The sequence below is a fragment of the Lepus europaeus genome, chromosome 15 (assembly GCF_033115175.1).
Source record: "Lepus europaeus isolate LE1 chromosome 15, mLepTim1.pri, whole genome shotgun sequence".
Classification (NCBI taxonomy): domain Eukaryota; kingdom Metazoa; phylum Chordata; class Mammalia; order Lagomorpha; family Leporidae; genus Lepus; species Lepus europaeus.
Window position 1 is genome coordinate 61,051,727 of NC_084841.1, and position 27,281 is coordinate 61,079,007.

At 44.6% G+C, this 27,281-nt stretch overlaps 1 protein-coding gene and 2 non-coding genes across 3 annotated transcripts; 2 read left to right on the forward strand and 1 right to left on the reverse strand.

Annotated features, from left to right (window-relative positions):
- Positions 1-328: 328 nt before the first annotated feature.
- TRIM41 (tripartite motif containing 41) lies at positions 329-12,395 on the reverse strand. The gene is made up of 6 exons (XM_062212266.1): positions 10,860-12,395; positions 6,211-6,306; positions 3,576-3,806; positions 2,663-2,685; positions 2,341-2,468; positions 329-1,939 (listed from the first exon to the last, which is right to left on the reverse strand). Exons 1-6 carry the CDS (start codon positions 11,685-11,687, stop codon positions 1,338-1,340), a joined length of 1,908 nt encoding a protein of 635 aa, XP_062068250.1. The 5' UTR covers positions 11,688-12,395; the 3' UTR covers positions 329-1,337.
- A 1,646-nt stretch (positions 12,396-14,041) lies between these two features.
- On the forward strand, positions 14,042-14,114 carry TRNAV-CAC (transfer RNA valine (anticodon CAC)). The gene has a single exon. It is a non-coding gene; the product is annotated as a tRNA-Val (tRNA).
- A 4,752-nt stretch (positions 14,115-18,866) lies between these two features.
- Positions 18,867-18,939, forward strand: TRNAV-AAC (transfer RNA valine (anticodon AAC)). The gene has a single exon. It is a non-coding gene; the product is annotated as a tRNA-Val (tRNA).
- Positions 18,940-27,281: the final 8,342 nt, after the last annotated feature.

Below are 27,281 nucleotides of genomic sequence, written 5' to 3' on the forward strand. Positions count from 1 at the left end.
AATCCAACTCTCTGCTATGGCCTGAGATAGCAATGGAAGATGGCTCTAGTCTTTGGGCCCTGCACCCACATGGGAGACAGGAAGAAGTTTGTGGCTCCTGGTTTTGGATTGGTGCAGCTCCAGCCACTGCAGCCATCTGGGGAGTGAACCAGCGGGAGTGTCTTTCTCTGTAACTCTTTCAATAAATGAAATAATTCTTAAGAAAAAACTGGAGTGGCACACGAACCAGCATTTTAATAAGGGGTGCTGGCATTGCTTTAAAGATTTGACTTAACACATGAAAAAAACCACTTCTAAGTGTCTGCTCATTTGAAAGAATAGACTCCACAAAAGAAGCAAATAAACATTTTATTTCTGCAACACAAACAACCTTCCCTTTCCCCCAAGAACATGAATTGACCTCAGCCTTCCAAGCAGAGGACAAAAGCTGATAAGTGACAGAAGGCAAGGTGTTATTAGAAAAATAGATTATACCCAAGGCTCTCCTCCCAGGGATTCAAACCCCTTGTCCCCATCCTTGGCTCCATGTTAGGGCTTGCCAAAAAGGGAACTAAAAGGCAGACAGAAGTTGGAAACTAACAGAAGCAATTCCAGTGAACAAAGGGGAAAGTCTGGCAGTAAGTAGACCTGGAAGGGCAGGATGCTCCTAGATTTGAGTGCTAGAAAAGGAAGGGGAAGAAAATAACTTACTGGGTTATAAAATGGTATGTAGTTTCAATTGTATCAACCATTCCAGATCTGTCGCCAAAGCTAAGTTCTGGTTGGTTTGTGGAGGTAGAAAATGGGGATGGAAGGAAAGTAGAATCCCTCCAACTTCCCCAGGAGAGTGGGTATTTCTATACCCAGCTCTACCCTTTTGCCCAGCCTGCCTCCCCAAAACAGCTTCCAAATCCTTTAGCTAAACTTTGCACCAGAAAATGGGAGTTCAATGGGGATGCTGCAAGTCTTGCCCAAGCCCTCCAGCCTCAGGACTAACATGAGGTTGAAGAGGGGGTTGGGGGAAAGGAATTTTAAGGAATGAAATTAAAATCTCCTCTCATCCCCTACTTGAACTCAGACCCCCAGAGCTGGACTGAGCAACACACAGAGGGAAGACCAAACAGCTGATGAGGAACCCATGCAGACCTGTTGGACAGACAGTAGGTGAAAATGCTGAATTGGAGGCCAGGAGGGTTCCTTTAAGGCTCCTAGAAGCAGGGGTCTGGAGTAAAGGGGGAGCCAGAAGAAATGCAGTAACAGTGGGAGGAGCCTTTGAGCCTCCAAACTTATGGGCCACCCTCCACCACCACCCGCCTCCCCAGTGCTAACCAGAGGGGCCCCTGCGGGTGGCAGGCTGATCAAGGGCAGAGCTTGATACGGGTGCCCTTGGAAAGCACCCGGAAGAAAGGGAAGACACGCTCGCCTAGGAAAGCAGCTGAGAAGGTGTGCACATGGGCTAAAGTCTCTGCATTGTAGAAGCCCAGACGCCCAGCCTCATAGTCCAGGTACACGCCAAAGCGCCGTGGTTTCTCACTTGGGCTCAGCAGTGTCTGCTCTGTTGAGCTTTGTGCCTGGTAACGTTTGCCATTGGTGCCCACACACCACACTTCCCGCTGAAGCAGGGGCTGCTGGGGCAGGTGAAGCCGTCGGCGGCGATGATGATGACGTGAGGAGCTGGCATCTCCAGTGCTCACAGAGGACCCCCCAGAGCCCACCTTTTCCTTATGATGGGTTGATTCACGGGCAGCACCCACTGCCCAACCCCTCCGACCACCCACCTCTACCTCCCAGTAGTGCCGGCCAGAGCGGAAGCCCTGGGCCCCCAGTACACAGCAGTCAGCTGAGAAGCGCTTGGGATGGTCAACAACCTCCTGCCGCCTTTCTGCCAGGCGGACACCACGGCGATCAGGGGACAACATCAAGGCCGGATGAGCTGTGTCAGGGTCCAGTGTCAGGTCCACTTGGGAGGGGAAAGGACAAATATATTCAAGCTAGAACAACTGTTCCCCAATAGTAGCCAACTCCATAGGCTCAGCCTTCCCTGCTGCTCCCCTCCTGCCCCCACCTCTTCTTTTCAGTTCCCTAAACTCAGGGAACTTCAGTTCCCTAGAGGCCAGGCTCCGGTTCCTTGGGTCCACTTCTTTCCCTACTCTTGTCCCCAGGATACCTGACAGGTGTTCCCTTCTGCCTGGCTCTCACCACCCTACCCAACCTCAAAACATGCCTGGGCTAGAACAGAAGCTACTATTGGCTTAAAAGCTCACAGGACCTACTTGTATCCTCCATCTCAGACCCCCGTATTTCCCCTGAAGCCCAATATCCCTCAGAACCCAGAAATGAAAGGCAAAGTGACGTTCTTACCTCTTGCAGCCTGACAGAACATTCGGCTCATTTTCCTCACAATGGCATCTGTCAGGAAATCATGGCTATGGGGTTGGCACAGATCAGGGGACCAGATCTCTGGTGGTTGCAGCTGTACTTCTTCACACCTGGAGGAAGGGGACCGGGCAGGGCGTGGGACCATGATATTCCAAGAGGGAAGAGCAGAAGTGAGGGAAAGGAAACAGTGGGCCAGGCGGTAAGAAACTCAGGTCATTGGGAAGGAAGGAGAGAGCCACCCCAAAGAGGCAATGATGGGGACTAGAAGATACTGGGTCACAAAGGGTACCGGGTGGGAACACACCTACTGAAAGTCTCCTTGATGTCCTGGGAATAAAAGAAACAAAAAAAGGGAGAGGGAGAAAAAAGACAAAGAGAATGTCAGCTGCACAGAGATCGCTCCTTTTTCCCAATCTTCAGTTAGAAACAACTGAACTTGAACAAGGGAGAAGCAACACCCTTAAAGCCCTAAATAAACATGTTTCAACTCAGCCACCACCATTCCTCACCATACCCAAACCTCACCCATCCTGCTATAAGCCTACTAATAAACAGGATTTATAATATGTCTTGGTCACCTTTTTCAGGATGTCACTGTCAAAAGTTCATTCCTGGCCGGCGCCGTGGCTTAACAGGCTAATTCTCTGCCTTGCAGCGCCGGCACACCGGGTTCTAGTCCCGGTTGGGGCGCCGGATTCTATCCCGGTTGCCCCTCTTCCAGGCCAGCTCTCTGCTATGACCTGGGAAGGCAGTGGAGGATGACCCAAGTCCTTGGGCCCTGCACCCGCATGGGAGACCAGGAGAAGCACCTGGCTCCTGGCTTCGGATCAGCGAGATGCGCAGGCCGCAGCGGCCATTGGAGGGTGAACCAACGGCAAAAAAGGAAGACCTTTCTCTCTGTCTCTCTCTCTCACTATCCACTCTGCCTGTCAAAAAAAAAAAAAAAAAAAAAAATTCATTCCTGAGCTCTCATTAAATTCCTCCTTCTAACAAATATTACTTTTTTTCAATGGCTATAATCGTATAATAGTCACAGATATCTCATTCAACATTAGTTCTGCCTCCAGTCTCAAGACTGTTTGGTCTTCAGGTTGAAACACTGTGGTGTACTCCCAGTGAGAAAACAGGCAGCTCTGGACAATATTTGGTAAGCACTATCTGACAGGACAAATAGGGTGCTTGGGAAACTGGGAGTAGAGAAGGGAAATGCTGCTCACCTGAAGCAGCCGTAGGCCACCCTGCTGACTCCGCTCCTGGGCCTCAGCCAGCAAGCGGCTCAGCTGGGTGGCCTGCTCTGAGAGGCGGCTGGCTGCAGCTCCCGCACGCCCCAACTGGGCTTCATGCATTTCTCGGAGGCGCCGCTCCAGCCCTGCCTGCTCTTCAGCCAGAAACCGCGTCAACCGCCCAAACTCTGAAGCCACAGCTGCAAGCTCTAACTTCATCTGGCTCTGGAACAGTGCAAAGGGAGGGGTGGGTATCAATTCAACATAAAGAGAAACGTTGAGTTAGGGGATGGGTGACCAACACAGCAGTTAAGTCGCCATTTGGGATAATCACATCCCATATCAGAGTGCCTGGTTTGAGTCCACTTTAGATCCAGCTTTATACTAACTTGTGCCCTGGGAAGATGGCTCAGATATTTGGGTCCCTGCCATCTACAGGAAAGAACCAGACTGAGTTCTGGTCTCCCAGCTTCTGCATTGCCTTAACTCTGATCATGCAGGTATTTGGGGCATGAACAAGCAGACAGAAGATCATTCTGTCTCTCTGCCATTCAAATTCAAAAATAAAAATATATGGTAGTAAAAAGAGGCCCCTGTCTCCCTCTCCACGCCTTAGCCTTACCATGTACCACCCCCACACTTTTGGCATCCTCATTCTATACTCACCAACCTTTGCTTGGAATACTTATCTCTACACTGTGTACCTAATATGACTCATCCTTGAAGTCTAAGCGTACATATTTTGAGAGAAGCTTTCTATTATTCAGATCTCAATCAAGACTACTTCCATAAATACCATAACTTCTTCGTGCTATATACAATATTTGAAATGCTATGTTTACAATGAAGTATCTTTTTATAACCTTTTCCCCAATATACCCTAAGCCCCTAGAGGGAGGGACTGGGTTTGTCTTTGCCATTGCTTCCTCAGACCTTCGCAGAGTCCTGACCACAGAGAAGGCACTTGGGTGGAATATCTGAAGCCCCACAGGGCTCCATTTTGAATCTTACTACAGGGGACTGATTTGAGGACCCTCCTTGGAAAACAAAATTTCACTTATATTAGTACTTGCATATAACCCACACATATTTTCCTGCATATTTTAAATTATCTGTAGATTATTTCCAATTACCAATATAATGCAGATTTTATGTAAACAGATACTGTATTGTTAGAGAATAATGGCAGGGAAAACAAAGTCTGTGCAGACACACTTCTTTTTCCCCTACATATTTTAGCTCTGCAGTAGGCTTAAACTATAGATGGTAGGTATATTTTTCACCCAGTTACCATCAGCTGAAGACATTCTCTGGATAAAGGGGCAGGCATTAGGTTAAGTCACATGGGATTCTTGCATCCTATGTTTGAGTTCCTAGTTTGAGTTATGACTGTCCACTTTCTAATCAGTTTCTTGCTACTGCACCTAGAAAGGCAGTAAATGGCGGCCCAGTTGGTTGGACCCTTGCCACCCATGTAGAAAACCCAGATGGAGTTTCCAGCTCCTGACTTCAGCCCCAGCTGTTGGGGCATTTGGGGGAGTGAACTAGCAGAGAGAAGATTTCTGTCTCTTCCTTTCAAATAAATAAACTTTAAAAAAAAAAAAAAAAAAAAAAGTAACAGGCCAGAGTGGGAGAAGAATTCTGGCTGGTAAAGTGGGTAAGGCACAAAGCTGCCACAGGAAGGTTCACTCTTTGCCCCAGTGACATTCAGATCTCTAGCACATCTTTTCTGTACCCTGGAGAACCTGAAATATCAATTTGGGCAGCTGGCCAGAGTTAATATCGCTCTGACTCCTAGTTATACATTTCATCATTCGGTGCTTCCCAGTTGCCAGCAAGAGTCCCTAATGAGCAATGATGAGCATAGGCCCTGAAGTGGCCAAGGCCCAGGCACTGGCCAGAAAGAAAGATTCTGGGAAGGAGAGAGGAAAAGGGACAGAAAGGAGTGTCTTGGGGTGGTTTCTGAAGCTCACAGTGTCAGCTCATACCAGCAGGACCTGCTGGCCGTACAAAAACAGGCAGGAGTTATGAGGTAAGAATTAGGGGGAAATTATCTAAAAGGACCCCTTGGGGAAGAGTGAACAATAATGAAAAGTGCTCATTAACACTGTACTAGGAGATATTTGGTCTCTACTGTGCTAATTCTTCTCCCTTAAACACACCGGCCCCCTCCCAGAAGTTTCCCAGGATGACATCTCCCTCATGTTCAGGGCCGTTGTGGCTACCACCTGCATTTACTCTGGGACCTGGACTTATTTGGTGGTTGCTGCATGGGTTTTGCTTTGTTCCTTTCTGCTCTGTATCCATCCAACATAGAAGGCTTGGCAGTGTGGAATAGAGAGTTAGATTAGGTCTTGAGGTAGAAAGTTTTGCTCTGCAGCCTTGGGTCAGACATCCCATCTCTCAAACCTAAACCTCAGTTTTCATTCCATTTTGGAATATAGGAATGAACATGCCTCCTAATCTTCAAAGGCCTCCTCCTCACAGTACCCTGAAAATGTGTCTACACTTCTCCCATGCCTTGGCTGACTCTTTTTCAGAAAATCGAACCGTCACCTGTAAGAGTGGACAGCCCTGTATTTCTTGCCTGGCCATGAAATCACACAGCCTGTCAATGATATTAATTTACCTTCAGTTCTGTCACCCGCCTCTCCTCCTTGGCCTTCATCTTCTGCACGACTTCCAGGTGCTTCCTCAGTGGTTCCAGGTGCCCTTGCAATTTGGCCTGAAAGAATGGGAAAAAAAAGGTTAGAGGTTAGAGGTAACCTCTAATGAAGGTTAGAAGGGACTAGGAGAGGCACTTGCCCCTTCAGAGACCACCTCCAATCCTCCCTCCAGTGGGGTAGATGTCAAATTCTGATCCCCTCACCTTCAGTGTCAAATGAGCTTAGTACTCTCTTGTTCCTCTTACCTCTCTTGGATGACAACAAAGGCCTCTAATCTCGTATTCATGAACAGAAGTCCTGTGTGTATGCTCCAAAGTTGAGATCCTTATGACTGCAGCATCCTTCCTATGCTCACAGTTGGGGTGAATGTGGTATAATCCCATGACTTTTTCCTATATATACTTTCCCGATTTTGTGCTGGGGCTAAAATTAAAATCTTTCATAATAGTGATTCTACATTTCTATCCCAATTCCCTACACCCTCCCCTTCTATAAGTCTTAGGTTTAACCAAATAAAACTCTTTTTTTGTTGTTATTAAAGTTATTTACTTTTGTCTACTTGAAAAGCAGACTAACAGACTGAGTGAGAGAGAATATCTTCCATCTACTGATTCACTCCCCAAATGCCCACATCAGACGGAGCTGAGCCCGGCTGAAGCCAGAAGACTGGAACTCCATCATGGGTGGCAAAGGAGCCCTAAACACTTGAGCCATCATCTGCCAAGATTGGAAGCAGAAGAGCCTGGAATCGAACTGGCACTGTTTTATAAGAAGCAAGTGTCCCAAGTAGATTAAACCACTGTAGCACAACACTAAACACAAAACTACTTATCTTTTCCTGAATGTAATTCCATGCTGTTTTGCTGGCCTGGAACTGCTTTTCTCCACTTGGAACAAGGCATTCTTCCTTTAAAACCTTCCTAACCAAGGTCCCAATTTTCCACAACCCCAAATTTTTCTGTGATCCCAAGGAATATAAAATAAAATCTTTATAATACTTCCTAGGTTACTAGTAATTTAAAGTGATTCTCCCCCAGGACACTATGGGTCCCTGACCCCATTTTTCATTTCTATACTTCTTTCTGTTCATCTGTCTCTCCTACTCAATTACTGGCTAAATAAAAAAACAAAAATGCTCTTTTCCTAAACTTATAACTTTAACAGCAAATAGGAATATAAGCTCTGTGTTGTAATAATCTATAGCAGAATTTTATTTCTGGATGAAATAAGTCTACCCATTTGCTCCTTTTTATATGTTCTGTTATTTCTACTTTCTCACTCCTTTTCCTTGAGGATTACACAGGGTAAAACTGAGAAGTCTGTACTCCAACCAGCACTAGACTGCAACTAGGTAACCTGAGGTAAACTTCAGTTCCAATTTCCTCACCTTCAACTGAGAGCAGCATCTACTTCATGGTCTGTATGCTTGGTACACTATCTGGCATACAGCAAAAGATCATTAAATGTTACCTGGTATTTGTTACTTAACTCCTAAGTTGCCAGCGACATATTGATAACAACCCTTGAACCAGAGCACAAAATGCAGCTGTTGCACAAGATCAGTGGTTGCAGAAAAAACTACAGTAATAATAAAATCACATCAATCTTGAAAATATAAACTACATAAAATTTGCCTTTTGATACTACCTTTTATTTTTCTCTAGAGTAATTTCTATTCCATTAATTCAGAAATTGCTCGTAAAGAAATAATAAGCTCAAATCCAAATCGAGTACTATTTAAGAGACATTTTCAGGGATATTTCTGTTTTTAGGAGGTTGCTTAAAAGAATATTTCAGCAGAAAAGGGGCTCCAGCCATTGTGGCCATTTGGGGAATAAACCAGCAGATGGAAGATATCTCTCTCCTTCTCTCTCTGCATCTCTGCCTTTCAAATAAATAAATGTCTTTTTTTAAAAAAAAGAACAAACTATCTGCCTATAAAATAGCCTATAAATCAGAAAGGGAATCACTCAAATTAGTTCTGTGTAATGAAATTCATGTATTTACAACTGCTGATCAGTTAATGTTAGATTACATGTGCATATCTGGCCTCCCAAACTGTAGAGCCTGGTAAACTGATGAAGGAAAGGGATTACAATTTCTTTTAACTCTTCATCTACTTAGGGGCCTAGTAAAAGATTTTAAGAAAGCAAGCACTCAACAGATGTGGCTTACATAAATTAAAATCCAGTTTCAAAACTTCTTTATGGTAGTCCTTCAGGGAAGGGTGAAGAAAAAAGGTTAGATCGAACATGGATAGTCTATCCTAGGTCCCAGTTAACAAAATGACTACACATTGAGTGTTACAATTCATTAGGAACTAAGAGGCTATAAAAGAGGACAGGGGCTGGCATTGTGCTACAGCAGGTTAAGCCGCCACCTGCAATGCTGGCATCACGTATGCACCAGTCCTCACCATTACAGCCATTTTGAGAGTGAACCAGCAGATGGAAGACATTTCTCTTTCTATTAGCCTCTCCTTAACTCTTCCAAAGATATAAATTTTTAAAAAAAGAAAAAAGAAAGATGCTGCTTGGGACATCTATATCCCTTATCACAGTGCCTGGGTTTGAGAATAGCTTCTTGCTAATATGTACCCTGGCTGGCTCAAGTACTTGGGTCCCTGAGACCCATGTGGGAGAACAGAATTGCATTCTGGGCTCCTGGCTTTGATATGGTCCAACCACAGCTATTGCACACACTTGGGGAGTGAAACAGTAGACAGAAGATCAATCTCTCTCTGCCCTCCCCCCATCTATCAGCGTTCCAAATAAAACAAGTAAATTAAAATTAAAAGACAAAGACAAAAGGAGATCACAACTGTCCATAAAAATATAGGGACCAACAGGCAGACAATGTTACTAATGAAGTGATTTCCATACTAGGCTGGCTGGGCTTTCTAAAGATATCCTCTTCCTTACTTATTAAGAATCTCTAGTGGTATGGCCCATTGTACCTTTGAAAACTTCCCCTAGGAATTCCGACAATTAGGTTTGACTAGTGACAGGGTGATGGAGGTTTGTCCTGGCTGCACCACTCAGAGCTACTCTAAAATTGAAATAATAGTTAAATGAAGTTACTGTAGGAATCACGTGTGAAAACACAAAACAAAAAGTCATATTACAAAAACGCTCTGTGCAGACTATTCAGAGGTTACCCTCTCCTCCTTGTGGTCCCCCTGCTTCAAACCCACCTAGGCCTTGGCTTAATATTACTATTTGATCTGTCTCACAAATTTCCTTTATTTTTGTCCAAAGAAAAGTCAGAATCAGAAAGAAAAATACTAACCAAACTAGAAAAAAAAGACTCTAAGAAAAAAAGGGTACATGTCACAATAAACAAATTATCAAGAGACATTCAAATGATAATGATGCTGTATGCCAGGTAGAGGGACAGCCATTACCAAGTGCATTAATTACTAAAGTTATGTGGCCCTGCTTAAATGTCTCTGACTTTGTTTACTGATCTATAAAATAGTAATGTAAAAACCTATCCAGCCCACAGGGTTTTTTGTCTTAAAGGACAGTCCATGGCCGGCGCCGTAGCTCAACAGGCTAATCCTCCGCCTAGCGGCGCCGGCACACCGGGTTCTAGTCCCGGTCAGGGCACTGATCCTGTCCTAGTTGCCCCTCTTCCAGGCCAGCTCTCTGCTGTGGCCAGGGAGTGCAGTGGAGGATGGCCCAAGTGCTTGGGTCCTGCACCCCATGGGAGACCAGGAGAAGCACCTGGCTCCTGCCATCAGATCAGCGCGGTGCGCCGGCCGCTGCGCGCCAGCCGCGGCGGCCATTGGAGGGTGAACCAACGGCAAAGGAAGACCTTTCTCTCTGTCTCTCTCTCTCACTGTCCACTCTGCCTGTCAAAAAAATAAAAAATAAAAAAAAAATAAATAAATAAATAAAAAAAAGGACAGTCCATGAAAAGCACATAGTACAGTGCCTGGCAGACACAGTAAGCACCCAGTAAACATTAACTATGAATGCTGGAGAAATTATAAAGTCCAAAGACACTCAGAGACTTTATCAAAAATAGACAGTGAGCATGTGTCAAGCTTATTTTTCTGTCTGAAAAGTCTCTTTTCTGGTCAGAACACCAGAAACAGATCCAACTAAAGACCACAAAGGGAGACTCAAGCCATATCATGAGGTGGCAGAGAATCCCTTAGGAGGCAAGTGCAGGACATTTGGGTCTGACAATAGCAGTCATGTCTATGCTTTTGTTTCAGAGCCTTTCCTATGAGACTCCCAGTTCTCTACATTTCTAAGGGACTGAGTTAAAGACAGACTTAAAACTAACACAGAAAAAAATGAGAATGATGATAAACCCCTGGAGACCTGTGACTTGCTCTTCAGGAGAGGAAGCTTAGTGATCTGGCATCACTGATTTTGCCCTATTCACTCTGAAGTCAACCTTCCCTAGTCTTTTTCAATGTGTTTACTTTTTCTATGTACAGGATCCCTCCCATTCTAACATCTTGCTACAAATAAGTGCTTAGATAGGGAAAATCAGCTCACCAGCTCATGAAGTTCTGGAGGCGAGGATACATTTTCTTTTCCCAGTTCCTTTTCCTGTCTCTCCACCCCCAGTAAACTCCCATCTTCTCTACTTCTCTCACCTTGTACTCCTGTACCACCTCCTCCAAGGGCACCACGCTGTGCTGTTTGTGGCTCCTAGATTCACGGCACACCACACAGATGGCCTCTTCATCTACCTCGCAGAAGAGCTTCAGTGCTTCTTGGTGTTTAGGACAGATGCCCTGCTCGTTTACACGGCTCCCTCGAACAGGGGTTGGATGCATCTGCCGAATCACCTGTACCATGTTGGCCAGCTGCAAGTTGGGGCGGAAGCTCCGCCGAGGAAAGCTCTTTCGACACTGGGGGCAAGTGAAGCACCGCCGAGGGGCTGGAGGCGGGGGCAGTGGGGTGACGGTGTCTAGCTCCTCTTCCTCATCCTCCTCCAAAACTTCCTCCTCATCCTCCTCATCCTCTCCCCTGAGGTCCTCCTCCATGTCCCCCAAGTAGTAGTCCAGGTCTTCCTCCTCATCTTCCTCCTCCCACACATAATCCATGTTGTCCCAGCTGGACCCACCCATGCCACTGGTCCAAAACACACCCTCCTCTTCCTCTTCAACCTCTTCCTCCATTTCACCTTCATAGTCTTCGTCCCGCATGGGGGTGTCCCACCCCCCACCAGCCCCCACAGCCTCCACTTCCTCCTCCTCTCCATCCTCTTCTTCCTCCTCTTCTTCCTCCTCCTCCTCCCGACCTAATTCTTCCCTGTCCTCCTCATCCTCCCCGCCCCACAACTGAGTTACACACACTCGGCAGAAGTTGTGCCCGCAGCCGATGGACACGGGGTCGGTGAAGTAATCGAGGCAGATGGCGCACACCGCCTCCTCTTGAAGGGTCTGCACTGGGTTGGGTGTCATGGCAACGGCAGCCATCTTAGTGTCCAGCCAGTGTAGCTGTGCGGTGGGGGGGGGGGGCAGGTGGGAGGGGGTCTTTCCCTTTCAGACGCCCTGTCGGCCCCGCCCCACCCCCAGCCCTGCCTCTCCACACCTCGTCTCAAGCGCAGCCAGAGAACTGTCCGCTCGAAAACCCACACCTCCCCAGAGTTCCCCGCTCCTTGACGACAACCGTGTCTCAGCAGGGGCACAGGTGGGGTGAAACAGCTGAGCGCCACCGCAAAGTCCCTCAGGTAGACCTGAGTGCAAATTTGCCTTAACGCTCCCTTGGCCTCCTCATAAACCCCCGCCCCTCCTCCTTCCTGGCCCCGCCCCCTGGTTTCCGGCCTCCTCCCAACTCTTCCGGTGCGTGTGCACCACCCAAGCTCACGAGTTCCCTCCGCTGTAGTGCTACGCCTCTCTTCCCTCAACGGGGCCCCTGTGCGACAGGAAACGGCGAGGGGACGCTCTAGCCGACACACGGGAACAAGGCGGGAGGGCTAGGAAGGAGGAGGCCCACGTCTCTGTGATGCGGAAGAGCCAGGAAAGCCGACGCAACAGAACCACCCACCCCCATCCCCCGCCACTAGGGAGAAACTTCGGGGTACGGCTGGAGCGTTGGGCGGCCGTCTGCTCTCGGTGCTATGCCCGCATCGGCCAGGCGCCATCCTACCGGCCAGACACGGACGACCGCCACAAGGAATGCCCAACAGCCGCCGGAAGCGCAGGGGCGGGCCCTAGCGAACGCGCTGAAGTACTTCCGGCCCTTCTAGGCGGAGGACTTTGTAGTTTGAGCCGCCTAATAGAGTTTTGTGAGAGTTAAAAGCTGTGTGAAGAGATTAGAACCTTACTTAGTGATACCATCGTCGGCATGATCAGCTTGTGAAAGAATACTGCTAGTATTTCACTAAGAAAATTGGGAGTCAGGAGTACATAACTGTCTTTCTGTATTTGAATTTCGAACCAAGTTCATCTTGCTGTAAAATAAGTCCCAGAAATGGTTGCAGGAATTGCTACAGAACCTCCAAAACTGGATCGGCTCTGTAGTAAACCAATCACTACCGTCGAGCTGGTGGAAAAAAGTAGAGAGGAGCCAGTCAGCTATAGCTTAATTTCCAGACGCTTTGGAGTAAAGGCAGTGAGTTACAGTTCAAAATTGGAGATGCATAGTGCCCTCAGGGAGCACAATGCGTGTCTCTTTTGATCAGTAATAGTGGCCTGTAAGATTCCTTTGGAGTGGCAAAAGGTAGGCTCCAGTCTGTAGAGTTCTAAGAATAAACTGGGTACTAGTTTCTTTCATCAGGGCTTGAAGTTTCTAAAAAATATCTAACATGAGATTGCTAGCAATAGAGGTGATAAATCAATTTCAAGTTCTGCAATCGGGAGTTCTGCCGGTGAGTTCTTGTAAGAGCGCTCAGAATAGATGCTAGCATTGAGGTGCTTGCTAATTATTTAAATGTAGGGACAATCGTGCTGCTCCTTTCTAATTAAGCTTTACAGAGAAATTGAAAGCTAAGGAAGATACTGGGGCCCGGTAAAATCAACGTCAAAGGTTGCTTGGGATGGGAGTTGGTTATAATTTTTTAAGCATTGCCTAAATATAATATATGTAGGTTTATTAGTCATTTACACATTTATGTACATATATATGGAATATGGTGTGGCATTTCAATGCATGTATACCACGATCAGATTATTTAGCATATCCATCACCTCAAACATTTATTATCATTTGTGTTGGGAACATTCAAAATCCTCTCTGTTTGCGTCGGTTACAATCTTAAGGGGATTTTTTTTTTTCTAAGAGCTTTGGATTCACCAGATACTTCTGAGCTGTGAACCACTCATGCTCCTGTCCCTGATGCCTCAAGGTTTATCTTCATGGAGTTGCAGACTAAGAGCAGGGACTCAGATTAGGTTTGTGGAAATAATTTTACAAGAGAATTCTCTTGGGTGTATTGGCAAGGATGCTGCTGTGGTATCTAGAGCATCTCTGCCAAATAAATTACACAGGACCGTGATTCATGCGAGCGCCCCATAGTGGACACTGCACTATGCCAGGGCTGCTCATGTAGGACTCATCCTGCTCTCCCAGCTGCTTCCCACCGCGTAGGACAACCCCAGGTGGACACCATGCTTCCTGAGGAGGTAGTAGAGGGGCTCAGGCACCAAAACCTTTTGGGTGAAATATATTAGGCTCTTCTCCGAGCAGAGGGTGCTGCTGTGGTCTAATCCCAACACGGGAGGTGGGCGCACTCAAACCAGGCGGGTCCTACTGACGTTTGGTCTCCCTCAAGGCTAGTATGAGCTGTATATAGCTTCACAAAGACACCAGTCAAACTTTTGCTAGTACAGTTTCCGTAGTGTAGTGGTTATCACGTTCGCCTCACACGCGAAAGGTCCCCGGTTCGAAACCGGGCGGAAACAGCTTTTGGCCGCCTCAGGCTCGTTCCTTGGGCATTTCTCGTGGATTCCTGCCTCTTTGAAAACCAGTCAGTCTTGCGGAGGGAAGGTGTGATGTTTCTCAGTCCTTCTGTTTCAGACGGACAGTAAAACGTGAGTGCCACCTCCACGGGAGTATATCGGTGAATGCTTTTACTGTCAATTCGGGTCATGCGTTTCAGCTCGTCTTTTACTTTCCCATTGAAAACCCTTGCAGTCACTTCTCTGATTAAGAACAAGCTTTGGGTCCTGTGGCTTCGGTACCCAGGCTTCGGTACTAGACGCACAGCAGTAGCTCTGTGATATTCCTAGTCACTTTCCAAAGAACTACATGGATCTGAACCTCCTGAAATCCAGTAAGCTACTTTATGCCTGGCTAGCTCAGTCGGTAGAGCATGAGACTCTTAATTTCAGGGTCGTGGGTTTGAGCCCCACGTTGGGCGCCAGTTAGGACTTTCGGAGATAAAAGTAAATTTTTCTAATATTGTGTGCACTGTATAGTGAATGGGTAATGGACTGCCTGCCAGCTGAAATTCCCACTGACCAAAGAGAGTGAGAAGTGAATACCACTGGATGGATTCCTTGAGGCATGTCCCTGGGCCATGGTCTCTCTGTTGCAACTACCCAGTTGTATTCTAGGTGCTTCTGGTTACTGGAAGACCTGTTTAAATAAAGGGGGTGAGGAAGGGAGGTTGTGGCTTACTAAAACTGGAACTGGCTTAAACGTCCACCCACCCCACCCACCCCTACCCCAGATGTCCATGAGCATTAAAAGGATAGCAGTTTGATTCACAGCCACCTTACCATGTGATTTAGTAGTTACCTAGTAGTTATGTTCACCTAGGCAGAGCCCTATTTATATTTCAATAGGGAAAAAGGTGCTCTGTAATCTGAGACAATCTTCAGTATATTCTGTTTAGATCAGAAAACAAAAAAAAACTTGATTTAATCATCACAAGTAAAGAAGACAATGGGTGCGTATAGTTCCTTAAACAAATTGTGTCCCTAGGAAGCAGTTTGCCAGAGCTTTTGTATCTAGGGTTAAGGAATTGCCCAGAACATAGAAAAAGGGAAGCAAGGGGATCCCTCCTGCTCAAGCAACATATATCTTCATACATTGTATTTTAAATATCTGACTCAGATTGATTCCTTTCAGTTTTCCTTGTCCATGATAATTTCTCTGCCTCTGAGCACAATGTTGCAAGACAAATTTTCCTAGAATATTCCCTGAAATACAAACTCCTGCAAGTAAACTGTTTCAGATCCTCTGCTTCTGTTCCTGTGCCCCACTCTTGCCTAAATCCTACAGTCTTGGTTACACGTTTTTTGGTGAGATGTTGCCTCATCCATTCCAGCTGCCACTTTCCCTAAAATGCTCTTTATTTTGAACCACCGTAACACAAGCATCCTACGTTTACTGATCTTGTCTTGAAATTCCTAATTCCAGCTGAATTTCATTCATTGATGTTGACTGTCTCCTTAGTTCTACTTCTACGGCTGATTTTCTGGCTGCCAAAAAAAAAGCCTTCCTTGGGGCCAGCTCTGTGGCATGGTGGTTGGAGCTGCCGCCTGCAGTGCCAGCATCCCATATGGGCACAAGTTCTAGTCCTGGCTGCTCCACTTCCGGTCCAGCTCTCTGCTGTGGCCTGGGAAAGCAGTGAAGGATGGCCCAAGTTCTTGGGCCCCTGTACCCGCATGGGAGACTAGAGGAGGCTCTTGGCTCCTGGCTTCAGATCAATGCAGCTCCAGCAGTTACGGCCAGTTGAGGAGTGAACCAGCGATGGAGGACCTCTCTCTCTGCCTCTCCTTCTCTCTCTCTCTCTCTGACTCTGGCTTTCACATAGATAAATAGATCTTTAAAGAAGAAGAAAAGAAAAAAAAAAAAAGAATTCCGGACTATGAGAGATGTCTGTCGATACTGTAAAGCTGGTTCATTAAAGCTTCAGTCTCAGTGTGCCAAAGTGGGGAGTTACAAAAAAGTTAGTCTGACAATTTATGAAGTCCATCTAGGTAAGCACAGGTCAGAGTCTGTAAAGTAGTTAAGTTGCTAGTATCATCCTGAGCTTAGGTGATTGTGATCTTATCTTGGGTCTAATAAACAAGCTGGCATTCCAAGAATTTGTACTTTGACATTTTATCTTGAGCAAAGACTTTCAGAGTCATTTAAAAATTTTGGTTTTCAGGGTCATTTCCTACATTCTTTACTGGGACTGGTATCATTCCTAAAAAATTTTGTATTATTATTAATATTATTATTAAAGTAAAGCTAGTTGGGTAAAGCCACCGCCTGTAACACCAAGTTCCCATATGGGCACGGTTTGGTGTTCCCATTGCTCTACTTCCAATAGCTCCCTGTTAATGGCCTGGAAAAAGAAGCAGAAGAGAGCCCCAGCATTTGGACCCCTGCACCTGATATCGTCCTGCTTATTAATAATTCTCAGTATTAATAAATAATTTTCAATATTAATAACCCTGTGGGTTCTTGCCACTTATTTAAAGAAGAATTCTGAATATTGGTTTAAGTAGACCAGACAACATAAGTTTTTAAGCTTTTTATTTAGTGAGAGAAATGCACAGGAAAATGAGGGCTTTATTTAGAGGAGAAAGAGAGATCTAGAAGCTAAGTTGGGTCCATACTTGGCAGAGAGCAGGCCAGGAGCAAGACGCATGGTTATGAACAGCCACAGGTAGCTCAGTGTGGCAGCAGAGCAAAGACAGAGAGCAGGCCATGAGCCATGTGGAGCAAGGATGCAGGCAGGAAAGAAGAGAGTGGGTGGCCCAAAGGCCATGCACAGTTGGCAACAAGGGAAGGGCCCACTGTGTTCCAGGTCTTTCATTTACTCCCAAAGGGGCAGTGGTTGTGTAGTCTAATTGGCAGGTGGGCATACAGGTGAAGTGAGGCAGGGGCATGAGATCACACGGGCCAGCTTATAGTCTTCCAGCTCACAAATCTAATCCATTTCATCCTATCTGCCTGCCTATATTACACTCACATGGGAGACCCAGATGATGCTCTTGGCTCCTGGCTTTGGTTTCGTCCAAGCACTGACCATTGCAACCAGCTGGGGAGTGAACCAGTGGACGGAAGATATCTTTCTCTGTCTCTCCCTCTCTCTTCTTCTGACTTTCAAATAAATGAGTGCATCTTAAGGAAAAAAAAAAAAAAAAAGAAGAGGAAGAGCTACTATTTCTCAGTAAGCCTAGGACAGGACTGTCAAAAGTTTTGCCTTCAATTCCTGCTTTCTCTTTTCTCTGTCCCTTCCACAGCTGCCCCTCTGGCCAGTCTGGATTTGTTGTGCACTGCAAGTAAATGACTCTTGCTGCTCAGGGCATGCAGCAAGCTGGTGGGACCCTTTGTGGAATCCTTGGTCTCCTCTCCCCTCCCCCTCCCCATGTTGTAATGAGAGCTGTAAAGACAGAGTAAGGGACTTGCTCTTGTACACATTGTAAAGGGATTTCTTCCCTGAAAAATATAAGCAGGGAGTTTGAGGGGAATGAGACTGCATCAGAGAGAGGGACTGGAAGGACATAACCTTGGTTTAGATAGGAAGCAGTTGACATCTGGGTGACTCTGCAGCCAGAGAGAAAATGGTATAAAGGAGTGACAGCGTTTGTGCCAGCAGCAGGATTGGGGACCCCTCAGTTTTCTGCTTTCGAAGGTTTCATGAATGAGATCAGATACAGGGTGGGAAGAGGGGTGGAGAGAAGGGAGCAGTAAAGTTCAATCTTGAGAATATTGAGTGTGAGATGCTGTAAAACACAATACGACATGTCCATGACACCTATGACCTGAAGCTTGAGAGAGTGGTCGCTGCTGGAGCCAGAGTGTGGGGCCATGCTGTGAGTCAGGTTGTGATTCTCCAGGGAGACAGCCTCAGGTAAACAAGGAAGTGGGATAGAAGGGGGAAAAAAAGCCGGGAAGTTTTCACTGAGGCCCAGGTAGTAGAGATATGCTAAGAAGGAGAGATTGTCAGTGTCATAATCAATACACGACCTAGTAAAAGAGCAAGATAAAACCACATAGGGGTCAGTGCAGTGGCATAGCGGGCAAAGCCGCCACCTGCAGTACCAGCATCCCATGGACATTGGTTTCAGTTCCAGCTGCTCCACTTCCAATATGTGCAGATCAACCTATAATTAAGCCTCACTCAACTTTGAACATCGAATGCTAGGATTAATGAGTTTAATTATTAAATTTTCAAGATGTAAGAATTTTCAGCTTATTTAAATAACATGGCCTTAAAATTTGATAGTCATTAATTTCACTTTTGCTCTTTGTTTTTTTTTGCATAATTAGAAGTACACGATTATTTTTAAGCCAGACATATATTTATTTTATATTTAATTTACATTTTAACCAAAATACAGTCAAACCTTGTATCTTTTAATGTATTTTGCAATCTTAAAAATCCTTTCTATTGTTACTGTTAATAGAGTACAAATTATGTGACAATTTAAACCCTCTGAATCTCCGTGGAAGAAAGAATGGGTCTTGAACCTCCGAAGCTATACTTAGTTTTCCTCCTGGAAATCCCACTAGTTTCATTCTGTCTGTTTTTTGCAATTGCTAGACCTGACTGCGTTTTCCTCTTGAGGGTAGCTCTTCGCGACAAGCTCAATTACTCTGGGACAAAGAAAGGTTGATATTCAGGAATGGAAAAGTCAAGACTAAAACTCTGAGGGAGCTGGAAACCTGGGGATAATGGATTATCTCAAAGAGGGGCCTGGGAGTCCAGCGTTTCCGTAGTGTAGTGGTTATCACGTTCGCCTAACACGCGAAAGGTCCCCGGTTCGAAACGGGGCGGGAACAATAGTGAATTTGCATTTTTCCTAGCCTCTTTTTTGAGATTCTGCTTATGTCTTTGGAGTGTATGTATCTGTGCGCGGGATTATATACCCTGTTTGCTCAATTCTTTGCTTATCCCTGTGTTTTCCAGTCACCAGTTTCCTTCAGCCAGTATATTCCAGGTCTTGGCCTGTGGGTGCAAAGAAAGTGATCTTTCGTCAGTAGAGCAAGTTATGACGGATCAAATACAACCAGATGCAGGAGAATGCCGCATGACACAAATTAAATATAAAAACGTGCAAGAAATAGTGGGTTGGAACTGTATAATGTGTAGTGAAAAAGTTCTCACAGGCAAGACGATAATGGTAATTATAACCACGGCATTTACAACACGTAGTGGGCTTCTTCCCTCAGAGGAACCTACTAACCCTGTGAAGCAGGTAATTGTAGTGTTCCCCGTGTACGGATGAGGCCGCTGAGACACAGATAGGTAAGGAGATGAAACGTTGGATAAAGGAAATGGAAGACGGAGCTAAGGGACAGGTAAAGGGGAAAGAAGCAGGACACCGAGAGAAATCCAGCGAACTGCCGAGGAGGTAGCGATCGGCAGTCCAGCAGACTGCGGAGACTGGGTAGGAAGAGGAGGAGCTGGGCAATTCGAAGGAAAGCCCGGTGGATAAAAACCTTCCCACCCGGCCGCTTCAGTAGAGAGACAACGGTGACCGCGACAGCCATCGTACTAGCTATGCCACCGTCAACAAGTCCGAGGTTTCTTTTCCCCTGCCCCAACTGGTTTTGCTCTCAGCGCCGCACCTGCCCACTGCCACACTGCCATCCTCTGTGGCTCTCCGCTGCTCCTCCCGTCATCGCCTGGCCTCAATCCAGAAGCCCTTGCCCTGTCCAGTGTGTCCTCAGGAGCACTAGAGAACAGCGAAAATGAACAGTAGCCTGTCCAGAAACGTTGCTGCCAGCCTTCCTCATTCGTCAACCGCTTTCAGCTCGTGGGCCTCCGGCAAGTGGAGCACAGCAGGTGTTTAGAGAAGCCAGCTCCAGAGGAGGTTCCTTGGCAATCAAGGGGAAAGGCAGCCAAGAGAAGCAGTCCGAGCCGCACTGCGGCCTCCAATCCAGAGCTCCTGACCAGGGGAGCGGTCCTTGGAGGCTAACTAATTTTGTGAACCTTGTAGGCTCTCACACACCCTGTCGGGCACTATCATATGGGTGACAAGCAACTTCTTTCCCAGTGAGGGAGCTCAGGACGAAAAGCAGGCCAGACTAATGCCATCCCACAACTTCTTGCCAGCAGTGCAAAGTACAGCACCTTCCCACTATGTGCACACTTAACAGGTTGGAAGCCCCTCATAACAAATACTTATCAACAAGATTTAGGATTCAATTAAAACAAACCAGAAAGGGTTCCATTAAGACTGCTCTCTCCCCTCTCCCGGTAGTAACTAATGTATAACCACTACTTTTGTTCCTTGGAGATAACCTGTTAAGGACACACAAATATCCCTATATTGCAAGACCTTAGGGCTTGGTCTCTTCATACCAGACCCTCGGTACTGTCCTCAGCTTCTCTTCTAACTTAAATGAAACTTCCCTTGTTCTACTCTCACCATTGCATCCTGTCTTAATCCTCGGACATCAGGACACAAACTCGAACTCCCCTTCACCAATTTTCCTGTAACACCATTGTTTCTGCCAGGCTTGAAAGTAAAATAAGTAAAACATCTAAGTGGCAAATCAAATTCCCTTAAAGCTTCATACATCTAGAATACAGACAACACACATTCCCAAAAAGTCCCATGGTGATAAAATATTGTAAAGCCACCTTCATTAGCATAGTTTCTACAGAAAGTACCAGTGTGTGTTCATTTAATATCATACTTATTTACTGTCTCAAGATGTACAAATATCTATATATGTTGTCAAGACACAAATAATATGATGAGTTTGTGATTAATACTTCCCTGGCTGAACCACTCTCTCATTTTAGTGACTTAATTTTACTAAGTAGTTTATTGGCTATCAAAAACCAGGTCAGAGGCACTTTAAGCTAATGGAGGAGGTTGGGAGACTATGGAAAGAAAGTAGGATCTGAAGGTATTTAGCATCTACATTTATGGGACTCTGTGAGGGCTAGATTTCAATCCCCTCCAGTTATTTCTTGTCATTTCTCCATCCTGTAGGAATAGGGATGACTATTCTGGTTACTGCCTACTGTTAAGTGGTGAAGTAGGGTTTTTCAGGATTAGAGGAGAGGAAGTTTTAGATATTCTTTTCAAGACTTAACTTTTTTTTTTTTACTCAGGATAGCTTTTAAAAAGATTTATTTATTTAAAAGGCAGAGTTACAGAGAGTGTACGTGTTGGGGGCCAGGGGGAGACAGTCAGAGAGAATATCTTCCATCTGCTGACTTATTCCAAAACAGCTAAAATGGCTGAGGCTAAACCAGGCCAAAGCTAGGAGCCTGGAACTCCATCCAGGTCTCTCATGTGGGTGGCAGAGACTCAACTACCTGGACCATCCTCCACTGCTTTCCCTGGTACATCAGCAGTGAGCTGGATCAGAAGCAGAGCATCCAGGACTTGGTGCTCATATGCAATGGTGGTGTTGCAGCTGGTGGCTTCACCTTCTGCAACCACAGAGCCAGCTTCCAAACTGAGGAAAATTTTCTGCATCATGATAAGGATTGGCCCCATTAGTCTCTACATAGCGTTATCTTGAAGGTATATCAACCTCCACAGCAACAATGTACTAATATTTCTGTATCTGTAATGCAAACCTGAAAAATTAGGTAGTTTCTGCCTCCAGGTACTTCAGTACCAATCCAGAAGTAGAGCCATTGATTAATATTTAGTGTAGAGTCAGACGTAACATTAATCTGGGTGGGTGGCACTGTCATTTAAGGCACTCCAAGTATAAACTGTTAATGCTTTAATGTGCAAAATCATACTCTACATCCCTATCTAATCTGATATTCTTTTGATGCTTAAACTGTAGCTACTTGTTTGTGGGGGCCCCTTTACACTGGGTCCTTTGTCCTTCCAGCATTACCCTGATATTTTTAAAGTATACTTGTCTCTTGGCACCAACTCTTGCTTCCCATTGTCTGTAATTTTCTCTGCCCTATAATTCAGGGACAATGTTTAGGGAGCTCAAGATGGTTTTTGTTGTTGTTCTTGTTTGTTTTCAGTGAGGAGTGAAAAGAAAAGAACTGATGCAGCCAACATTGTGGCATTAATGGGTAAAGCTACTGCCAGCACCCGTATAGGTGCCAGTTTGAGTCCCAGATGCTCTACTTCCATTTCAGCTCCCTGCTGGTGCACTTGGAAAAGCAGTAGAGGATGGCCCAGGTGCTTGGGCCCCTGAACCCACATGGGAGACCTGGTGGAAGCTCCTAGCTTCAGCCTGGCCCAGCCCTGGCCACCTGGGGAGTAAGCCAGTGGATGGAAGAGCTCTCTCTTTCTCCCCCCCCCCCCATATATATATATATAGAGGTATGTATATATATATATATATATATATAAAACTCTGACTTTTAAAAACATAAAATAAATATTTTTAAAAAAGAGTTGAATCTTGGTATCAGGGCAGTACATGGATCCAAAGGTCCCTGGCTCCTACATTTTCAGAGAAATTTTTTAAAAAGTGCTTTAGTTCATGTGAAGAGTTCTAGTTAACTGCAGCTCTACTAGGTCTTTGCACGTTTTCCCCCCCACAAATCTCAGCACAATTTCTCTACAAAATTGTGTATATAGATTTTAAGCTGTCGCACAAAAGTAGTTATATTTCCTTTTGCTTTATTGTTAAAACTTCATATTATAAAGTTTAAAGGAGAGAAAAGAGTATAATGAAAACCCAAGTGAAACCCTAAGAGTGCATCATTCATCTTCATCTTTCACTCTTCTGCTATTCTTGTTTTATCTCTACTTCTATCCACTTGCCCTTTTCTCTATAATCCACACAGAGCATAGATATATGACTATCCTTCCAAGGTCACTTCATTCATGCTGGTTTTTCTGTTACTCTGTAGCCCTTTGAGCTTTAGAAAATAATATTAGTTACAAATCTCATCAACTAAGCTTTTACTGTTATGCCTGAGCCATTGCTGACAGAGGAGCACCACACACTGATAAACTTTTAAGTCCTTTATTGCCAGCAGTCGAGAGTGGGCTAATGCCCTAAAGAACTCTTGAACCCAAAACTCATAGCAACAGGGTTTATAAAGGCAAAAACCACAAGGAGGGGAGGGGGAAAACATGGTTGCTAGGGTCAAACTGACCTAAAGCATATACGAAACTAATATCAATTGCAATCTTGACAATATTAATTACAATCTTAACAATACCAATTACAATCTCTACATTAGTCCAGATACTAACCTAAATCATATGTGGGTCACATACAAATTACAATCTGAACATTAATCCAGCTGCAGCTTATCTATTTTAAGCTTGAGTGATCATGCTAGGGAATTTCTATGTTCTGCCAAGAGGGATGTAATGTAGTGTGCTGTTATAGTCTTAGTTTTAAATTTTAGACCCATATGGGTGCCAGCTCAAGTCCTGGCTGCCCCACTTCCTATCTAGCTCCCTGCTGGTGCACCTGGGGGAGTAACCGAGGACCTTGGGCCCCTGCACCCATGTGAGAGACCCGGAAGAAGCCCCTGGCTCCTGGCTTCAAATCAGCTCAGCTTCTGCCATTGTGGCCAGTTGGGAAGTGAACCAGTGGATGGAAGACCTCTCTTTCTCTCTGTCTCTACCTTTCTCTGTAAACTCTGATTATCAAATAAATAAAATAAACCTTTAAAAAATGTTCATTTAGCCATTCATTTAGATTGCAGTGGATAAAGACTTGCTAGGCCCCTGCCCTATTGGAGCTCACCTTCTGATAGGCAATTTAAATAATGAACAAATAAACAAATGCAGAAATAATTCTGGGGAGTGATAAGGACTTCAAGAAAACTAACAAGGGGCATTTGACTGAGAGGCAGGTAAACAACTTTACAGAGGAAGAATAGAAAAAGATATCTGAGGAGGTTGCAATGAGCTGTCATGAAAAGAATGAGCCAGTCTTCCAAAGATCTTATGGAAACAAAAGATTCAAAGACTTTAAAGTAGGGGTGAACTTGGTGGGTTTAATGATAGAAAAAAGATCAGGGGCATTAGAAGAGTAAGAAGACACAGCTCTACTTCCTTGACTCTGGGTTCTTTTTTTTTTTTTTTTTTAAGATTTATTTGTTTACTTATTTGAAAGGCATAGTTCCAGAGACAGTGAACAACAGACAGAGAGAGCTCTTCGATCCTCTGGTTCACTCCCCAAATGGCCACAATAACCTGAACTGGACCAAGCTGAAACCAGAAGCCAGGAACCTCTTCCGGATCTCCCACATAGGTGCAGGGACTCAAGCACTTGGACCATTCTCTGATGCTTTCCCAGGCACATTAGTAGGGAGCTGGATTGGAAGCAGAGCAGCCAGGACTTTAACTGGTGCCCATATGAGATGCTAGTGGTGCAGGTCATGGCTTAACCCACTGTGCCACAGCACCAACCCCAACTCTATTCTGATAACTGCACCCACACTATTTTTGTTTCAAAGTGGGTAGAAAAATGAGTAGAAGACATGGAATCTGCAGTCTTAGAGGATTGTCAGCCAATAAAGTGCTATGGGCTAGTGATTAAAGCAGTGAGTTTGGAGCAGCAAACCAGGTTCAGTTATGGCTCTTAACTGCCAGTTGTGTGATGCAATCTCTCAGGGCCTCTATCCTCTCATTCACTAAATGAGGGTCAGAAATATAAAGTTTGTAATTTTATTTGGAACGTCTAGGAGAATATCACAAATTGCTTAGCCATTCAAGATGGCTGTGTTACTGGAGATGGCTGTTCAGAGGTTCTTGAAAGAAAGAACTCAGATGTGAAACAGAGAGTAGCAGTAAGCTTGCTAGTCAGGATTAATGAAGAGGCAGGCTTCTCAATAAAGGACTGAGAATCCAGTCTGTATTCAGAGTGGAGTTTTTGTTTGTTTATTTTTCAATTTATTTTTATTAAACACTGTATAACACATTGTATGTTGCATAATACATTACACAACTATCTAACAGGGGTAGATGACCATAACTGAGTTATTTTTTCATCAGTCAGGATAATGCGTCTTTAATCAATGTTCTCTCATAGTAACGATTAACTCCAGAGATGCACTTCTTTCTTTTTCATTATCTTTTTCAAGAGAGAGAAGGAGAGGCAGAGAGAGAGAGAGAGAGAGAGAGAGACCCCAATTGGCTACAATGGCCTGATCTGTGCCAATCCAAAGCCAGGAGCCAGGAACAAGCCGGCCCCACCTATTTCTTTCCATCAAACTCCATTGACAATTAAAATGGGCATTCCTTTTTCACTTGTGCCCATAGGTGAACTTGTGAATGGACGCCGTGATCACTCCAGAGATACTCAAACACAAGCCATGATGGCAGCCCCAGGCAGAATCTCAAACCACATATCGAAACTCTACATTTAAGCCCCTAAAGGTGACCAGGATTTGGCTCTCTTCCCAGTAAGCCCCACAGCAGCCTGCAAGAGGATGAGACTGGAGTTTTTATGGACATGAATATGGTCCCCAATTCTCCTTCCTTCCTCCCTCTCCTAGGAAATTGCAAGTAAGGATTTTTCTGGATGTGGAGTTCCCAAAAATCCTACCTAATAGACCCTTTGGTGCTGTGCACCAAGCTATCCCCAGGGAGAGGGCTGAAACCCATTTAGCATGGTTATTAAACAAGAGCAATTACTTTAGATGTAATTGCTGGTCGGCTTTTAGGGCTTGTTTCCTCATTCTATCACACATGAATTTATTTTCTTTAAAAGTTCCCATTTTTATTAGCTCCTCTTAGACACATGGGCTGATGTCTCCCTAGCTACCTTAACAGCTCCATTTGAGAAACTTAATTCATGAGAGAACCAGTGAAAGAGATTATTTTTGTTTCAAAAATTTCTGGCTTTGTAGTCAAAGATATTTGTAGTCAAAATTAAAACTTTAAAAATGCTAGATTTTAACATTTACAACTATAAGAATTAATTATACAGCAAATATGTATTCTTCTCCATGTTCAAAAATCTCCCCTCACCCTTTGACACTAAACATCTCAAATGGCAGTGATAAACTGGGAGAGTTTCCCAGAATATCCAGTGATTTTAATCCAGTTGGTCCTAACACAGAAAAAAGGATCCGGTCATTCTGGGTCATCTTTTTGGCCACTCTTCCTTTCGCAGGCAATCTTCCAGAATTATTTCACCCTGGTGAACATTTTGACTCTCTCCTTGACCAGAATTCACATTCCCCAGAATACCAGCATGTGACTGACATCTACCTTTTAGCTAGAGGACTTGTACTCACAAACCAATATGATCTGATATCAACAACAATGAAATAATGAAGTGAGCATGTGATGGTTGAACCATATCTGTGGATTCTACATAGACCTTCAAAGAATAACTTTCTCAAGTTTACTAAAGGAAAACCAATGACTGGTAAACAAAGAGATACCATACTATTTTTGGACTATTAGATAATAGACATAAATATGTTAAACCTGGAGATAATTTTCATTTCAAAAAAGTTTTAAAATGAAAACATTCAGGTGGACAGTTGATTAATAATTTACATATAAAATAAATTTTAATATAATTTACATACAGTAGGCCACTTCACAAAATAATCATAGCATAATAATTTATAGATGCTCCATATGACACCAAGACTGATTGAAAAATCAAATACAAATTTTATCTCTTATATCCAACTGGACTTTTTCTGTTTAAGTAAGAAAATTTGCAGTGTAAGAAATGGCTGAATAGGCCTTTCCAGTGATACCCTGGCTTTGTGAGTGAAAAGAACATGATGGCCTCCTCAGAAACAGACCTGAAAAGAGAAAAGCAATGTTGTCACATAGAATAGGATTAGAAACCACAAACAAAGCAGCACTGTAATTTCCAAAATGTCTTTTCCTGGTATGTACTGGTGAGGGGTAAAATGGTCCAAATAGGCTCTCCCATAGGTAGGTCAGCCAGTGAGGCATATCAGCAATTTTAAGGGTGTAAGTTATGTGTTTAGATTTGTTGTTAAAGCAGTCCTTTTGTCCCCAGGGCTGAGGAGGAATAGATAATCTCATTCATGCCTGATAGGAGAGAATATAAGTTTATAGTATCCACAGCTGGATGATTTACCTATTTCTATAAAATTTCAATAGTATATAAGCCTTGACTCAGCAAATCTCACTTCTTCTAGGGATTTAGACCACAGCTACAAGTGTAAAAATGCAAACTGACTGTTGCTACACAATTATTAACTGCAGCATTGACTGTAACAACCAAAG